The sequence below is a fragment of the Oncorhynchus mykiss genome, chromosome 4 (genome assembly GCF_057628025.1).
Source record: "Oncorhynchus mykiss isolate SJ-2025 chromosome 4, ASM5762802v1, whole genome shotgun sequence".
Taxonomy (NCBI): Eukaryota; Metazoa; Chordata; class Actinopteri; order Salmoniformes; family Salmonidae; genus Oncorhynchus; species Oncorhynchus mykiss.
In genome coordinates, this window is record NC_143025.1 from 13,016,639 (window position 1) to 13,034,929 (window position 18,291).

The 18,291-nt window shown below is 40.5% G+C and overlaps 4 protein-coding genes across 5 annotated transcripts in view; 1 reads left to right on the plus strand and 3 right to left on the minus strand.

Moving 5' to 3' along the window:
• On the minus strand, window positions 1–2,559 carry LOC149983911 (uncharacterized). The gene is made up of 5 exons (XM_090231156.1): window positions 2,054–2,559; window positions 1,640–1,909; window positions 1,365–1,418; window positions 677–748; window positions 1–533 (listed from the first exon to the last, which is right to left on the minus strand). Exons 1-5 carry the CDS (start codon window positions 2,502–2,504, stop codon window positions 94–96), a joined length of 1,287 nt encoding a protein of 428 aa, XP_090087282.1. The 5' UTR covers window positions 2,505–2,559; the 3' UTR covers window positions 1–93.
• Window positions 2,524–4,905, minus strand: LOC110522735 (uncharacterized). Its single transcript, XM_036968574.2, has 6 exons — window positions 4,707–4,905; window positions 4,474–4,545; window positions 4,327–4,377; window positions 4,150–4,221; window positions 2,889–3,212; window positions 2,524–2,710 (listed from the first exon to the last, which is right to left on the minus strand). The coding sequence occupies exons 1-6, from the start codon at window positions 4,903–4,905 to the stop codon at window positions 2,640–2,642; spliced, it is 789 nt and encodes a 262-aa protein (XP_036824469.2). The 3' UTR covers window positions 2,524–2,639.
• On the minus strand, window positions 4,861–10,087 carry LOC149983912 (uncharacterized). The gene has a single exon (XM_090231141.1). It carries the CDS (start codon window positions 7,712–7,714, stop codon window positions 5,003–5,005), a length of 2,712 nt encoding a protein of 903 aa, XP_090087267.1. The 5' UTR covers window positions 7,715–10,087; the 3' UTR covers window positions 4,861–5,002.
• Window positions 10,082–18,291, plus strand: part of LOC110521313 (ceramide kinase) — a 24,449-nt gene continuing 16,239 nt past the window's right edge. For both annotated transcript variants that reach the window (XR_016495099.1, XM_021598796.3), the window contains exon 1: window positions 10,082–10,432. Coding sequence is in view for 1 of the 2 variants with exons in the window: in XM_021598796.3 (XP_021454471.1) it covers window positions 10,282–10,432 (151 nt within the window). In the remaining variant the exon portion in view is untranslated. The remainder of the gene's footprint in view (window positions 10,433–18,291) is intronic.

Below are 18,291 nucleotides of genomic sequence, written 5' to 3' on the forward strand. Positions count from 1 at the left end.
TCCCACGGGGGGGACAGTATAGTCGCTCTGAATAAGATCATCTGATCTATGACTAAAATGTAAATGTTAAATGTAAAAAGACAGCTCTACTGGTTATAGCATGGTCCTCCAACCCTCCTGACCTTTACACTTAGCTGGCTGTTCCTGACGAGACCTCTGAAGGACCTCTATCTCTGTCTTCTCTTGGTTCATTCCCCTACTTGTCAGGTCATTTTCACCTTTGACCTTTACTGGCTGATATGTCTGACGGTTCTGAGTCTTTCCCTCTGCTACAGCCCTCTGCTCTTGGTTTATCTTTCCAATCTTTTCTCTTGAGACCTCTCCATCAATCCTATCTGTATTCGGTAATGGTGTAACTGTGTAATCTTTGTTTTGTCTTTTCTTCTCATTGTCCTCTTTCCACTTTTGCCATACTTCTTCAGTTATGAATTCATCATCACTATCATAGTCACTCTCTGACCAGTCTGTGTCGATGTCCAGGTCCTGTTCACCTTTGACCTTTGTTGCCTGGTCTGTCTGAGTCTTTCCTCCAGCTGCGGCAAACACAGACAAGAGAAAAGAGGAACAGATATAGACAGATATAACAGATATATAACAGATACAACAAAGAGACACAGCTTTCAAGCTAGCTAAGCACTCATCATTGCATCATTATGGTAATTCTAGACTTTTTCACCTTTGCACACTGCTGGCTGGTCCTCCTGAGGTTTCAGAGTCTTTGACTCAGTTGCAGTAACCATGGAGACAGCTGACAAGATAAAGTCAAATTACTGGTGTTAATATCTAAAGGAGTGTGTTTGATAATAATACCTTAAACACTAAAAGATGTACAGTGTTGACGATGATTTCATACTGAACATGCTTTCAAATGAACTAAACTCAATGTAGTTTACTAGACAAGTTGTAGGACAGTTTGAATATCAATGGTCCAACATATCAATGTATTCATGTAGTAGGCTGCAATCCAAATATGAATGTGTGACTACCATAGACTTAATGGTTTCAGTGTACAAAATAACTGTAAACTAAGATGACAAGAAAATCAAAATATATATTATCCACTGGACACAGACGTCAGTTTAACGTCTAGTTTTAATTTATATTTGATTCAGTTGACAACTAATGTGAAATAAACAAAATGTAAACCATATAATTGGATTTAGATGAAAAGTTGTGTGGAAAAAAACATCCTGAAATTCCTTTACATTGATGATGTTTTGCAAATCCAAGTAGTTTTCCATATTGATTCAATGTCAGAAAATAGATACTTTTTTTGTGGAAAGAAGGGTGATTCAACCAGTTTGTGGGTAGTGGGTCTTATGTGACACAACAATTCATAATGCTGCACCCATCCTCTTTCTTACCTTTGCACTGCTGGGTCTGCTGAGTCTGAGCACCAGCTGAAAAGATGGATAAATCTTTCGGGGGAGAGAGGTGGGCAAGAGGAAAGATTGATAAACATACTGAGGGAATTCATGCTCACTTCACAATCTGAACTTCTCCTTATCATCTAGTGGTCTCTCTCTCTCTCTCTCTCTCTCTCTCTCTCTCTCTCTCTCTCTCTCTCTCTCTCTCTCTCTGTCTCTCTCTCTCTCTCTCTCTCTCTCTCTCTCTCTCTCTCTCTCTCTCTCTCTCTCACCTTTGCATTTTGCTGGCTCGTCCTTTTTCTTCTCTTGGTTTATGATGTCTCTCTCAGCTGTATTTGCATCATGTTGGACTTGTGTACACACTTTCTTTTCCTCAATGTCCACGCTCCACTTTGTCCATTCGTCTTTACCTATGAACTCATTGTCACTATCCATTGTTCCCTCACTGTCATAGTCACTCTCTGACCAGTCAATGTCCAGGTCCTGTTCACCTTTGACCTTTGCTGCCTGGTCTGTCTGAGTGTTCTGAGTCTGTCCTCCAGCTGCAGCAAACACAGACAAGAGAAGAGAGAGAAAGTACATTACTAGACAGACATAACACCTTGAACATGCTTTCAAACTAGCTCAGCACACATCATTTTAAAAATGTGCTTCAATTCAGACGTAAATAAATGGTGTCTTTTAACCTTTGCACTTTGCTGGCTGGTCCGCGCGAGGGTCCTGAGTCTTAACCTCCTCCTCAGCTAAGATGGAGAAATCTGTTTTCTCAAGGGTGTGGTCTGTAATGTCTTCATGACGCATCTCTTTGTCTTTCTTGATGTTTGTTTTCTCACTCTTGTCATCACTGCTATCTGTGGTTTCCTCGTCACTCTTCTCTGTCTTTCTCTTACTTTGGAGGTCATCTGTCTGTTCTTCATCCTTCTCTTTCTTTTCTTCCATTTGGTGAATTTCCTTTACTTCACTGTCACTTTCTATTACTTCCTCAATCTCACTGTTGTCACTCTCTAACCAGTCTATGTCCCGGTCGTTTTCACCCTTGACCTTATCCCTTGCTGCAACAAACCCAGAGAGATCTAACACGAGGAGGAAAAGGAGTGTCATTAAAGGGACTTTCACGCAATGAGAACACAAAGCCATAATGACTTGAACATGGTTTCAAACACACTCAGCACTCATCGCTGGATCCATATACACTGCAACTCCAAATAAGGGCCTTGTAATATTTGCACTTTGAAAATATTCTGCAGTTGAGAAATACATGTATGCCCTCAATCACCCAAACTCATTCTTACCTTTGCACTGTGAATGTGTGACCTGAGCACCAGCTGAAAGTATGGATAAATCTGGGAACGGGGGAAGTAGGAGAGAGAAAATATATACATGTAAGTGAGGGCTTCAAGTGAGGGTTTCAGTGAGGGTGTTTCAGACCACCTTACATTCTGAACTTCCAACACAGTTATTGTTCTACATATCACCTTTATTTTTTTAGAATCCTCTCTATATCTCTCCATCTTTGTTTACCTTTGTACGTTGTTCTCTGGTTCTCCTGAATGACCTCTTTCTTTTCATCTCCATCTTTCTCATCCTTCTCTGAGTTTATTCTGTGTCTTTGAAAAGCAACACTATCTGTCGTTTCTCCACCAATCTCATTAGTATTCCCATCTGTCTGGAGTTGTGGAAGACCTTTCTCTTCATCCGTTGGGTATATCTCTTCACTCATGAACTCATCGTCACTGCAACTGTAGTCAGTCTCTGGCCAGTCTACATTAATGTCCAGGTCCTTTTCACCTTTGACATTTGCTGAGTCCTGAGTCTTTCCTCCGGCTGCAGCAAACACAGACAAATCTGACAAGAAAAGAGAGAGAATGGACATTAATACACACAGAAAAACAGAAATAAGAGAAGCGCCTTGAACATGCTAATAAACTATCTCAGCATTCAACATTGTATCAATATGTTATAATCCAGGTCCCAGTTTCCCAAAAGCATCATAAGGATATGTTAATCATTAGAACCTTCATAGGAGCATTGTTAAATCTCAGAGCTGTTTCCCAAAACCATAATTAGTCAAGTTGCAGTTGAAAATGCTGCCTCAGACCACTCGTAGTTCAGCTAAGTGCTTTGTTAAATGCTTTTTTTGCCCTTCCGCATCACCTTCTATGCAGAAGATCTCCCCTAAACATAGAAACAAGACGTTTATCTGTCTCTCTGTGACTAACGATAACTTCGGCATGAAGTTGACTACAAATAAACAGTTGTCAATGTCTTGGCAATTCAACAAGCAAAGTTCAGTAGGCTACACAGGCCTGTATTTCAATCATATTAAAATATATTTAATCTTCAGTCAATTGACTTCTATTTGTAGACTTTACGGTCTGTCATTTTTGCCTCAATATATATTTCATGATGTTTAACTCCATGTGCTAAATGAATCTGTGATTTAGTGCATTATTATAGGGTAAGCATCAGAAAAAGCCGCCTCAATATTTTGCAGCCTTGAGGTAGTAATAGCTTTCTGGGAGCTGATACGTCATCAGTATTGTGGAATAATTCTAATGTTAAAGTAAGATTTGAATGGAGAAATCTGATCAAAGAGCAGCCCTACCTTTCTTTCAATCAATATCGACACCTTCTCCAACAATGCACTTAATGAACGTTCTCTCTGCGTGGTGTTTTGTTGAAACGCATGTGACATCTTCGGCCGTTATAAGAAAGCTGCATCACTTAAACACTAGTAAGCTTCAGTTCCATCGCTATCGGAAAACCGGGCTTTGGTCTTTACCTTTACACTTTGCTGGCTGCTCCTCCTGAGGTTTCAGAGTCTTTGACTCAGCTGCAGCAACCAAGGAGACATCTATGAAGAAATAAGAACATTAAGGATATTAATACCAACAGTGGGGGAGGGGGGTGCAGTTGTATAACACTTTCAATGTACAAAAGAACTGTAAACTAAGATGACCTTTGCACTGGGTCTGTTTGACCTCAGCACCAGCCAAGAAGATGGAGGAATCTGGAGGAGAGGGAGGTGGTATACAGACAGTGTAAGTGAAAGTGTTGAAACTACCCTCACATATCACACTTTATTCTCTGTCTATCCCCTTTTTACCTTTGAGCTTTGCTGGTTGATTCTTTTCAGGGTCCTGAATCTTAACCTCCTCAGCAATAGAGATGGAGTAATCTGACATTTGAATAAAATGGTGTGTGAAAATGTGGGTGAAAAGGTAAGTGTTAATGATTTCATGGGAGTTTCCTACAATTACAAAACATTAGTGATGATTTTCACATGCTGTCAAACAAGATCAGCACTCCTCATTGTAATTCCACTGACTGTCTTCTTACCTCCGCACGTTGCTGGTTGGTCTGTTTCCTCATCAATCTCAAAATCAGCTGTAATTTCCGCAGTCTCACTGTCACTCTCTGACCAGTCATTGTCCAGGTCCATTTCACCTTTGACCTTTGCTGCCTGGTCTGTCTGAGTGTTGTTAGTCTTTCCTTCAACTGCTAGTTGATCCTCGTCTGGGCCCTGAATCTTAACCATTGCCGCTGCGAAAATTGAAAAATCTGAAAGAGATGACAAATGTTTGAAAAGGTAAGTGTCATTGATATCAGTGGAGTTCTCTACATTTAATGACAGATCAGTGATCATTTACATATGTTGTCAAACAACTTTTTTTTTTTTTACCTTTGCATGTTTCCGATTGGTCTTCCTGAGGATGCTGAGTCTCTCCCTCTGCTCCAGCAAGTATCCTGTCCCCCTTCTTCTCCTCCTGACTCTCTAACTGTCCTGTGTCCTTTTGGTCATCCTTCTCTTTCTCTTGGTTGGATTTGACCCTCTCACTGTCATTGCTATCTGACCCCTTTCCAGGAGCCAAAGTGAGCTCGTCAGATTCTGTCGCTCCATTGGTTTTGTATGTCTCTGTGTCTTGGCTTTGAACCTCTTTTCTCTCACCCTCCTCTCTCTTTGTGTTGCTTTGGGTTGTTTTCTCTTTCTCAACGTTGTTGTCCGTATTGTCTTTGTCAACCATGCCTTTCTTCATGTTTGGTTTCCCACTCTTATCATCCTCACATTCACTTCTTATCACATTTCTTACTGTTCTCACATCACTCTCAATATCTGTCTTATCTTCAACCTCCTCCTCCTCATCCGTTTCCTTTATTTCTTCACTAATGTCCTCAGTGTCACTGTCGATTATTACCTCAATCTCACTGTAGTCACTCTCTGACCAGTCTATATCACCTGCCAGGTCATTTTGAACTTTGACTTTTCCTGGTTGATCATTCTGACAGTAATTTGAAGTTACCTTCTCCTCAACAAGCATATTTTTATGTCCATCCTTTTGTTTCATCTCAGTGAAACCATCATCATCATCATCACTACTGTTACATTTTTCCTCAGTCAGGAGTGCTTCCATCGTTTCATTCTTCTCTTTGTCTGTCTTCTTCTGGTGTGCTTTGGCACTTTTACCGTCATCACAATCTGAACATTCTGAATCACTTCTGTGTTTCGGACATTCATGACTTCCAACGTGAAATTCCCACACATCCAAGGCTGTCTTGTTCAGCTCTTTCATCCTCACTGTGTCTTCCACCCCCTTTCTTTCCTCCTTCTCCTCCTCCATCGTGGTCTTCTCTGCATGCTGTCTTTCCATCTTTTTCATCCTCTCCTCCAACTCTCTCATTTTTCCAAACATTTCATTCTTCATGTCTTCCAGTTTCCTCATTTTAATTTCCTCCTCGTGCTTTCTTTTCTCTTCTCTAATCTGACTCTCAAGTTCTCTCTTTCTCTCCTCCTCCAACTCTCTCATTTTTCCAAACATTTCATTCTTCATGCCTTCCAGTTTCCTCATTTTCATTTCCTCCTCGTGCTTTATTTTCTCTTCTCTAATCTGACTCTCACGTTCTCTCTTCCTGTCCTCCCCCCTCTCCTCCAGCTCTCTCATTTGTTTCTCCATATGTGTCATATTTTCTTCTGCAATCTGTCTCTGCCTCTTTTGTTTCATTAGGTCCTCTTCCAGTTTCCTAATTTTCATTTCCTCTTCGTGCTTCCTTTTCTCTTCTCTAATCTGACTCTCAAGTTCTCTCTTCCTCTCCTCCTCCAACTCTCTCATTTTCCCAAACAATTCATTCTTCATTTCTTCCAGTTTCCTCATTTTTATTTCCTCTTCGTGCTTTCTTTTCTCATATCTAATCTGACTCTCAAGATCTCTCTTCCTGTCCTCCTCCCTCTCCTCCAGCTCTCTCATTTGTTTCTCCATATGTGTCATATTTTCTTCTGCAATCTGTCTCTGCCTCTTTTCTTTCGTTAGGTCCTCTTCCAGTTTCCTCATTTTCATTTCCTCCTCATGCTTTCTTTCCTCTTCTCTTTTTCTCATATCTTCTCCAAGCTGACTCTCAAGTTCTCTCTTCCTCTCCTCCTCCAACTCTCTAATTTTTCCAAACAATTCATTCTTCATGTCTTCCAGTTTCCTCATTTTCATTTCCTCCTCATACTTTCTTTCCTCTTCTCTTTTTCTCATATCTTCTCCAAGCTGACTCTCAAGTTCTCTCTTCCTCTCCCCCTCCCTCTCCATCAGTTGTTTCTCCATGTGTGTCAAATTTTCTTCTGCATTCTGTCTCTGTCTCTTTTCTTTCAGGAGCTCTCTCCTGTCTCCTTCCCTTGCTTCCTTCACACACTTTTCTCCCATATTATTTTCATCTTCCTTTCTCTCTTCCAGGTTTCTTCTCTTTCCATCACTCAGTGTCTCTGTCAGACTGGCTTGCTTTTTCAGCATCTGTTGTTCTTCTCCCATCTTTCTCTTTCCTTCTTCCACCTTTCTCTTTGTCTTCCTTTCTGCTTTCATCCATGCCTCTTCCTTTCGGATGTCTTCTTCCTTCCTGTAAAACTCTTTCCATTCCTCCACTCTCTTATTTTCAAATATCTCCCACTCATCTCTCTCCTCCTGTCTCTTCTTCTGGAGCTCCATCTGTTTCTCTACCTTCTGCCTCTCAGATTTCTCCCTGAACCTCCTCATTTCCTCCTCCATCTCTCTCTCCCTTTCCCTCATTCTAATATCCATTAACAGCAACTCTTCATCCTTCATTTTATTTATTTTTGCATGCTCCTTCTTCTCCTCCCTCTTCATCCTCTCAAGTCTGTCCCTCTCCACCTCCTTCAACACCTTCTCTCTATTCATCTCCAGATGCTGGTAATCCTGTTGTTTTCTCTCTTCTACATACATCTCCATCTTCTGTCTCTCTATCCGTCTTGTCTCCTCCATACAGGCCCATTGCTTTAGCAGGCCTACCTCTTTCCTTATCAGGCCCACCTCAACATGCCAGTCGCTCTGGCCAATACTGTGCACTTCCATAACGAATGAGCTCTAAAAGAGAGTTCGTAAATGTTAGCATCCTACAGGATGCTGCTAAAGGAAAACAAATCCTTAAACAACCTAAAGACGGCATCGGCATCAAAAGGCATCAAGCAAGTCACTTTTAACAGTTCATTATAGCCATTCAAACTACTAGTAAAGTATTTAACCTATGCGGTGTCTTTCATCAATGCCTACATTTCTAGTGCCTCTAATAGTGCCTCTAATACATTATCTTGCATCTCACCACAAGACAGCCCTGTATCCAAATGTATAAAGCTGTGACCAACCAATTATGCAAACTTTTCTTTATACTATATATTTTGTGTAAATTTTTTCTAAATGTTTATAGCATTTAACTATGCTGTTAAATGTGTTTTAAGACATTACTAATAAATTGAAACTCCTCAGTAATCAAGCTCAGGTTCGGTAATCCAGATTATACAGTTATCAGTTTAGATAAATTAATGCAAACCAATCTTTAACCAAGAAAATATTAATTTAAACATAAGACAGGAGTTAGATACTTGCAGTAGGCTACGCAAATGGATATGAATTTCTATCATATTTGCCTAAAACAGTCCTCTCCATTATAGTAGATTCACCATAACTTTTGGAAAAATGTATAAACATGACTTACCAATATGATGACCTTCCCCAACTAACCTTCTCTCGGAATGTTCTCCCACCTAAGATTCTAGCCTAATAGCAAGAGGATTCTATCTTCTTATGACCACATGATCCCTTATGACATCACTCCAAGAACACAATTACTCATCCTCAATGCTTCACTGTGTGCAACTACAGACTCCAAGTTCATTGTTTTATTTATTTCACCTTTATTTAACCAGGTAGGCCAGTTGAGAACAAATTCTCATTTACAACAGCAACCTGGACAAGATAAAGCATAGCAGTGCGACAAAAACAACACAGAGTTACACATAAACAAACGTACAGTCAATAACACAAAGGAAAAGTGAAAAAGAAAGATCTATGTACAGTGTGTGCAAATGTAGAAGAGTAGTGGAACTCACACAGCCACTACATAACAGAGATGTGTTGTGTTCCAATAAAACCACTGAGGCTTTGTTAGTGAGATCATTGATTATACAGTACTGGCCATTGAAGACATTGTTTTCCTGAATGATCTACTGCAGTGACTAACTGGCACATAAGTTGATCTGCTTTGCAGCAATACATTTGGTAAGAAATGCATTCACTCCCTTTCAACATCCAAACTTCATGGAATTAACAAAAACATAATTTTACAGTACTGTTTATGACCTACTTGAACTTAAAATGAGGCCTCAAACGAGAGACCAGAGAAAGAAGAAACACCGCCTCACGCCATGGAAGATTTAATTACAAACCACCTCCAGTAGAGTTTAAAGACCTACTGCAGCCAAATGTACTAGGTGCTTTTAGCAATGCGGCTGTATTTACAGAACATACACTAACATTGCTTCAATTGTACTGGGTGGTACAACAACAGTCCGTGAGAAGCAAGAAGTTAAATACAATTCCATTTAAACTTACTGTACCAGTGGGTAGGGTGGTTGGACATTATGACGGGGGAATACGAGACAAATTATCTAAAGGATAATATTATTGAACAGACTTTACAAATGTGGGTCTGTAGTAGACCCACTTCCTCTCCTCTTACCTCATGTCAAAATAAAACTCCCCCACAAGTGATTCATTTTTTGTCCACCTATAACGGAAGTGCAAGGACTATAAGTGCTGGATAGAACATAGACTTAGATAGACATGGCATCGTTGTATCTGTTCTATTATAGCATCTGTGTGAGCACGGGCAGTGCCATTGAGACCATCTCCATTTTGAAGTAGTCCATGTTCTTCTACTACTACATTTATGAGTTGGTAAACAAACTGAAAGGGTGCATACTGACACTGGGAGTGTGTTGTTTGAACATATATAAAGCCAAGTTTGGCGATTTACTGCCACCTGCAGCTACGGAATGCTTACTCACAAGTGTAATTCATTGGCTGATCCAGGTTGGTAACCTGGATGGAATTATGTGATCCTTCCTTAACTCCTAGGAAGTCCCACCCAGTTGACTACTTCGAAATGGTCAAAGTCCTTAATGGTGCTGCCCATGCTAAAACGAGTAGCTTTTGGGCACTAGAGTCCTGTATCCATCTCTATGGGATACAAGTAGTAGGCCTAACATGAAAGTCAGTTTGAGTGTGTCTGAAGTTTTGAAAATACATAACACTTATTTAATTGTATTTCTTTTACCCATATATGGCTACACATAGGCCTACAATCATATTTATTCAATTTTATTGAAATATTTGCTCTCTAAACCTGCTCATCGCAAAGCCTCTTTCTCCAGCACCAAAATTAGAATACGTTGTGACGCCATGCGTAATTTTCAGCCCTTCCCCTTTTGATGAATCCGCTATTCAATTGTGGCAGTCGAAAACAGCAACGTTGTTTCCTTATGTATAAAATGGTGCTCAGTAACCTGATAAATTACTAAAGAAATGCTTCGACTAAGATAATATTAATACGCTCTCTAAGTCTCTGGCTTACTGGTGAAGGCATGGATAAACAACCGAGGTTATTGGCATCCCAACTCTTCCTGAAAAACAGCGTCTTCGAAGTATCGTTAAACGGTGTGCTTCTGACATGGAAAGAGATTCCGGCCAATAAAAAAGTAGTTTCGGGCAGCATACATCACCCCTTCAAAGTCGGTAAGTGTCATAAGATAAACAGGGTATTAAGTGTGAAGATATATGCTACTAAAATACTCCGACTGAGCTCGATGGACAGAGGTGATTTATAGCCTATAGTATGTTCTCTTTGTTGGATATATTCGCTGTCCAGGTGACGTGCGCAGACTAAGGTTAGTCTTAAAATATGTCAGTTATTCGTTGCTGCACCTAACCTTTTTGCTGATGAAAGACCATACATTGTTATTGTCAACGAATGACATGGTATGTTAAAGCCTACTGTATAGGCCTATTCGAAACCGAGAGTGACAATTTAGTGCAGTCTTTTATTTTAATGTACATTTTTATCGTAGCAGCGAGACTATCCATTTCCCAGAACTATGTTTTAAATTAACGCAAGCCAATTATGAGCTGTTGGATGACAACTGCGGCCCTGGTTTGGGTAGCGTCGCTATGTCGGGTCAATTGGATGGTACGCCATTTGTTCTTGGAGTTCTTCTTTATGAGTTGCCTGACATTTGTCATCACCTCATACGGTAGGGCTAATAACCACTATAGCGCTTGCACGGTAGCCTTCATGTTTTACGCATCCTTCATGTTGTCAGTCTATTCCCAGTACATTTAAACGCACAAAGCATAATAATTCTAGGCTGTTCGTTATGTATTAGCCTTTATTATAAGCTAATTAGATTCAGTAATGTATTGATATTCAGATTGAAATTGTTATTATAGCCTACTAGGTTACATGAGCCAACATGTCTGAATGGAATAGGCTGCGTTTGCCTACACAGGCAGCCCAATTCAGAAGTTTGTCACTAATTGGTCTTTTGACCATTCAAATCAGATATTTTCACATTAGATATTTTACAGGTCAAAATACCATTTAGTGAAAAAAAGATCAGAATTGGGCTGCCTGTGTAAACTGAGCCATAGTACGACATCCCTTGTCACCTGAGATTCAGACGAGGAGCAAACATAGAGACAGGGGTCTCCTCTTTGTGTCTGTGGCATTATAGCGTCTAACAGCATTGGCAGTGCCATTGAGGCTATCTCCATTTTGAAGTAGTAATTTTTGGCTGATCCGTCAAGATGACCGTTGGACATGACTACAACAAGTTCACCAGGAAAGATCAGCCAATGAAGTGGAAGTCCCACCCAGTTGACTACATTGAAATGGTGGAAGCCCTCAATGGCACTACCCATGCTAATACGGACTTTTAGCCTCGATCATTCTCCTATGGGAGCAAAGCATATCCACATGGGGACGTATGGAATGTGCTGATGTTGGACATTTGAGTAATTTAGCAGATGCGACTTACAGGAGCAATTGGAGTTAAATGCCTTGCTCAAGGGTACATCGACAAAGATTTCATCTAGTCGGTGCAGGGATTTGAACCAGCAACCTTTTGGTTACTGGCTCAACGCTCTTAACAGCTAGGCTACCTGCCGGCACTGTTTTACTCTGTATGGTCTGTTGAATTAAATGTGGCAGTAGGCCTACCACCCCTGAAACCAGGCCTAAATGGAAATTGACTCTACTAAAAGCCTTTTGGATATTCAAAGCATCTTATTGTGGTGAATTCAAAAGCATAGGCTACACTAGAGATATGAGGGAAGAGAGCGGGTTCACGCTCCTTATGGTCAATGATAGGCCACGTAGAATTTATAGGAATCCATGGACAATTGTCGTCAACCAATCCAAACAATTTAGATTTCCAAGTCAGTAAATCAACAATATAACATGTTTGATGCTAATTTGGATATTTAATAACTTATCTAAAAATATTACGAAATTCTGATTTTTATGATCACTATCACAGATTGAGTTGCAGTCTTGTCTGCGGCCTAATTCTGTAGTAGACCCTGTGCCATTCAGATTCTCTCATTCTAACAACGGACAGGACAGCCTCACCAAAAGCAAACACACCCATCACTTTCACTGTCAATGGATAGAGGAAGGCCTAGTGTAACAGTACTCGTCTTGCGTTGTGTACAATCAGTCATCGACACGGAACTCCAACATGTAGCACCAGTCATGTAGCTTTATTCTGATAAGAACGACACAAAATTGCATGTCATGCAATGCACGTCTCACCCTCCAACTCTGCACTCACGCACACTGGTTTGCTGCTTGTTCACTGGGCTAGTTACCAAAATAATACAATTACAATATACAATATAATATCTTTAACAATGTACCTGAAAAGAACGACACAAAATTGCACGTCATGCAATGCACGTCTCACCCTCCAACTCTGCACTCACGCACTGTACAAAATATATGAACCCCCCCACCAGACACAGTAAGTTGCTAGCTAATACTGGCGGGAATTCTCTACAACAAAATGCACAACAAATATTCTAAAAAAAACGCTGCATCTTATGTGTGATGTTCGAATAACATTTACAAACAATCTGATATAAATTGTACATTTAAATCATCACTTGAGAGTGTAAAAATAACTTTTGATGTACAGTGCTTTGCAACCAACAACTTACCGCTGGTTTGGTGCTTGTTCACTGGGACGATTCTAACTGGAACATCCCCCCTCGTAAGCAAGCTACGCAAACCAGCCAAGAAGATGCCATGTTGAGTAGGTGAAGGCAAAACAAACTCAAACCAAAAACCCATTGGCTTAACAATAAAGTGGCAAGGGGAATCACCAATATAACCCTGTTACACTAGCACGGGTCTTCCACAATGTAGTTCCTGGCACATGTTTCCATCAGGTGTTGTTGTAATGTTTCAAACAGTCCAATGCAAACCCATCCATATTTGTTTAAAGATGAACGGTGAACACTCTGAATCAGAGCTGAGAAGGGCATTCACTCATGATGTCACTCACCACACTATGATGATAAGGGCCTACTGTTCTGTTGACATTTTCCCTCTGCTTGCTTGGCCCTTTGACATTTCCATGGAGGGCTAATGTTAGCTAGTCTGATTTGGTGTTAGTAGAAACATGTGTCCTGCAAAGCAGGCCCATAACCTACCAAGGGTTTTCATTTCTCCCGCTCCTCATCCCCCAACCCAACTTTCTTTCTATGGCTGTTATTAGCGAAACCAGTACACTAGTTGCACAACTAGGAAAGATCCGGCTAGTGCATAGGACAACGGTGACTTGTGTTTTCCAGAGCAGCTCCATACAATATGGCTGGTACAGTATGTTGTTGACCTACCCTTGTTGTGAGGAGCTAAATGATTTCAGTTATGTAATACTGTTCAATAAGTCATTGGGGTCAACCCTGGTGTTCAGTTTGAGCACCAGGGGTATGAGGAGGAAAGTCATGAAGAATTGCTGTGTGTGTGTGTGTGTGTGTCTCAGTATATTTCAAAGGAAAGAAGATTATCTTCAAACATTCCAAATATCAATTGTATTGATCTTCTCATTCAATGGAGAAGCTGTCAAATGAGAACCTATGGTTTAGGGTCAAACTAGGTAGGTAGGCCTTGATGAGTACAGTTTGTCTGTGATGACTCAGGCTGGGATCCAATCTGAAACTGCGCCATTTAAAGGCCGCTACAGACCCTACTCAAACAGAACGATGGAGTGCCGTATACGGTCCGTTCTAAAATTTGAGCCAAACAAAAGTACGTAGAAAACAACGCCTGTTACCTGAAGCGTTTACCATGAATGCGATCTCTACTAACACGGTCACATTACCTTTTAAAACCTGCCTTGTCTAATGGCATGATCATATTGACTCCTGTCCTTGGACATCATTTTCATTGACAACAGAGAGGAGATGACATAATGACCCAGAGCACTGGAGCAAAGGCCCTACCCCCTTCACTTCACAATCACTGGCCTCCCTCCCTTCAGTGTTTTTTAATGCCTGATATTTCATGCCTGACCCATATCCAGATAGCTAGGTTAGCCTTTATTCTCGTTGTTTGTCTTGAATGTCTCGAGCTGAATGGAGTCGGTAAACATCGGTATCTATTCTTAGCTCGGCACAATATCATGTTGGCTTATTCTGTGACTATGTATTAGGAACACCTTCCAAATATTGAGTTGCCCCCCCCCCCCCCCCCCTCATAGCTTTCATCTGGTCAGTCTGTCATGAAAAGAGCAGATGTTTTGCCTACTCAGTGTTTATCACTAGAAATATTGTTGATATTAGTAAACCATGACCCAAGGAGTTGATAACATTGGCCAACTAAGTATCTGAGAATCAAGTGTGTTATGTAGCATTTAGGCCTGCGATCAAATATGGTATGACTAACCATTATTATGTCCTCGGCTCCAAAGGACCAATGGTGTACATTCAGCAGGCCAATGTTAAGACCTATATCTCTTACAGTGACATTGTTATAGCTGTAAGTTGTCATAACAAAATGAAATTATCCTGTCATACTTATGTGGTGGCTTCCCATGTGGACAATATATCTGTCTAGAGATAAAACGGACTAGTGACCTCCCTGTGTCGTTAGTTCTTTCATCTTGAGGCTGTCAAAGGTCTCTTCATTTATTTCAGAATGGATGGGCTTTGGCGTCGAATCTATTCATTTCAGGAGCTGGAAAAAGTCCATTAAATTCAGAGATCTGATGTTCCAAGGACAAAAGTCTGGAAAATGAGCAATCACAAGCAGCGTTGTTGAAATAATCATCTCTCCAGATGAAAGGGGAATAGTCTTTGATAAAAACACTTTTTTTTCAGGCTTAAAGGGTAAATTAGTTTCAATTTATTTCTCATAAGATTATTATTTTCCATTCTCCACCTAAAAGGGATCAAATTACACAAGACCTTATCTCAGAGTAGATTGAAAGCTGGCTCCACTGTCTTCAGTGCTAATATCTGCTGCACCTGAGAGAAACGCACGTTGATCTAAGACCGAGAGGAAGCGGTAATCTGCTGCACCTGAGAGAAACGCACGTTGATCTAAGACCGAGAGGAAGCAGTAATCTGCTGCACCTGAGAGAAACGCACGTTGGTCTAAGACCGAGAGGAAGCAGTAATCTGCTGCACCTGAGAGAAATGCACGTTGGTCTAAGACCGAGAGGAAGCGGTAATCTGCTGCACCTGAGAGAAACGCACGTTGATCTAAGACCGAGAGGAAGCGGTAATCTGCTGCACCTGAGAGAAACACACGTTGAACTAAGACCGAGAGGAAGCAGTAATCTGCTGCACCTGAGAGAAACGCACGTTGGTCTAAGACCGAGAGGAAGCGGTAATCTGCTGCACCTGAGAGAAACACACGTTGGTCTAAGACCGAGAGGAAGCAGTAATCTGCTGCACCTGAGAGAAACACACGTTGGTCTAAGACCGAGAGGAACCAGTAATCTGCTGCACCTGAGAGAAACGCACGTTGGTCTAAGACCGAGAGGAAGCAGTAATCTGCTGCACCTGAGAGAAACACACGTTGATCTAAGACCGAGAGGAAGCAGTAATCTGCTGCACCTGAGAGAAACACACGTTGATCTAAGACCGAGAGGAAGCAGTAATCTGCTGCACCTGAGAGAAACACACGTTGATCTAAGACCGAGAGGAACCAGTAATCTGCTGCACCTGAGAGAAACGCACATTGGTCTAAGACCGAGAGGAAGCAGTAATCTGCTGCACCTGAGAGAAACACACGTTGAACTAAGACAGAGAGGAAGCAGTAATCTGCTGTACCTGAGAGAAACACACGTGAATGGCTTATTTGTTACGTGAGGTTTCTTTGATTTGAATAGAAGTTTCATAATACGGAGGACACGTGACATCCCTGCAACCTTCAGAAAAAAGTTGTCTCGAGATGGATGTGCATATTCATGGTAAGAGGCTAGTAGCATAGCATCTCTCCATTGAATACAGGCGGTTGATGTCAATAACCCTCATTGAGTATTCAAAAAAAATATTACAATAATGAGACGTATCCACCAATCCAAAGAAAATATAGACCTGAGCTAGACTGTCTGCTTTAATTGGAGGATATTTTCATACATATCGGGTTAACTTTTTGTACATAGTCCCCCCAGTTTAGGGGACCAAATGTATTGAGAGCGATTCACTTGTATTAGAGTATTCAAGGGTTTAGTATTTGTTTCCATATTGCTAGCACACAATAATTACATCGAGTCACTTTTATTATAAATAAGAATAGAATGTTACTAAACACTTCTACATTAATGTGTAGTACATTTACAAAGACCTGGGGATTTCTTGGCACTGAATATGAACATGTGGATGCTATCATTAACCTGTTAGAGCTCTAGGGGCGCTATTTCATTTTTGGATAAAAAACGTTCCCGTTTTAAGCGCGATATTTTGTCACGAAAAGATGCTCGACTATGCATATTATTGACAGTTTTGGAAAGAAAACACTCTGAAGTTTCAGAATCTGCAAAGATTTTGTCTGTAAGTGCCCCAGAACTCATTCTACAGGCGAAACCAAGATGATGCATCACCCAGGAATTAGCAGAATTTCTGAAGCTCTGTTTTCCATTCTCTCCTTATATGGCTGTGATTGCGCAACGAATGAGCCTACACTTTCTGTCGTTCGCCCAAGGTCTTAGCAGCATTGTGACGTATTTGTAGGCATATCATTGGAAGATTGACCATAAGAGACTACATTTTCCAAGTGTCCGCCTGGTGTCCTGCGTCGAATTCGGTGCGCAATTGCCAGCTGCTTCTACTTTACCATTTGATTCAGGGGAGAAAGCATGTGTCCAAGAACGATGTATCAATGAAGAGATATGTGAAAAACACCTTGATGATTGATTCTAAACAACGTTTGCCATGTTTTCAGTCGATATTATGGAGTTAATTTGGAAAAAAGTTTGCGTTTTGAGGACTGAATTTATGGATTTTTTTTGGTAGCCAAATGTGATGTATAAAACGGAGCTATTTCTAATACACAAGGAATCTTTTTGGAAAAACTGAGCATCTGCTATCTAACTGAGAGTATCCTCATTGAAAACATCAGAAGTTCTTCAAAGGTAAATATTTTATTTGAAGGCTTTTATGTTTTTGTTAATGTTGCGTGCTGGATGCTAACGCTAATGCTAACGCTAAATGCTAACGCGAAATGCTAACTCTAGCTAGCTACTTTTACACAAATTATTGTTTTCCTATGGTTGAGAAGCATATTTTGAAAATCTGAGATGACAGTGTTGTTTACAAAAGGCTAAGCTTGAGAGATGGCATATTTATTTCATTTCATTTGCGATTTTCATAAATAGTTAACGTTGTGTTATGCTAATGAGCTTGCTGATAGATTTACACAATCCTGGATACAGGGGTTTTTTCATAGCTAAACGTGACGCAGAAAACGGAGCGATTTGTCCTAAACAAATAATCTTTCAGGAAAAACTGAACATTTGCTATCTGAGAGTCTCCTCATTGAAAACATCTGAAGTTCTTCAAAGGTAAATGATTTTTTTGAATGCTTTTCTGTTTTTTTGTGTAAATGTTGCCAGCTGAATGCTAATGCTAAATGCTACGTTAGCCATCAATACTGTTACACAAATGCTTGTTTTGCAATGGTTGAGAAGCATATTTTGAAAATCTGAGATGACAGTGTTGTTAACAAAAGGCTAAGCTTGAGAGCTAGCATATTTATTTCATTTCATTTGCGATTTTCATGAATAGTTAACGTTGCGTTATGGTAATGAGCTTGAGTCTGTATTCACGAACCCGGATCCGGGATGGGGAGATCAGAAAGGTTAATACAGATAGTCCTGAATAAATTATGAGTATTGATGAGTGACAATGTTTGCAGCTCAAATATCATACCACCAAGACATGCTCACTTCTCACCATTATAATAATGGGAGATTTGCGGGGGGTCGATATTTATGCCTCTAACTTTCTCATCAATTTTCAGGATTATCCATATTCATGGTAGCATTAACAGTAATGTCGTGTTTAGAAACATCCTATTCTTATTTACAAAA

What these genes read in the sequence shown, in the direction of transcription:
- LOC110522735 (XM_036968574.2), bottom strand. Translation starts at nt 4,905, where the DNA reads ATGGTTAAGATTCAGGGCCCAGACGAGGATCAACTAGCAGTTGAAGGA. An exon ending in CCAACCAGCAACGTGCGGAG is followed by an intron (nt 4,546 to 4,706) that starts GTAAGAAGACAG and finishes TTCAAATGTCAG; the next exon opens with ATTACTCCATCTCTATTGCT. An exon ending in TCAACCAGCAAAGCTCAAAG is followed by an intron (nt 4,378 to 4,473) that starts GTAAAAAGGGGA and finishes CCTCTCCTCCAG; the next exon opens with ATTCCTCCATCTTCTTGGCT.
- LOC149983911 (XM_090231156.1), bottom strand. Translation starts at nt 2,504, where the DNA reads ATGGCTTTGTGTTCTCATTGCGTGAAAGTCCCTTTAATGACACTCCTT. An exon ending in CGAGCCAGCAAAATGCAAAG is followed by an intron (nt 1,419 to 1,639) that starts GTGAGAGAGAGA and finishes CTCCCCCGAAAG; the next exon opens with ATTTATCCATCTTTTCAGCT. An exon ending in GCAGACCCAGCAGTGCAAAG is followed by an intron (nt 749 to 1,364) that starts GTAAGAAAGAGG and finishes TTATCTTGTCAG; the next exon opens with CTGTCTCCATGGTTACTGCA.
- LOC149983912 (XM_090231141.1), bottom strand. Translation starts at nt 7,714, where the DNA reads ATGGAAGTGCACAGTATTGGCCAGAGCGACTGGCATGTTGAGGTGGGC.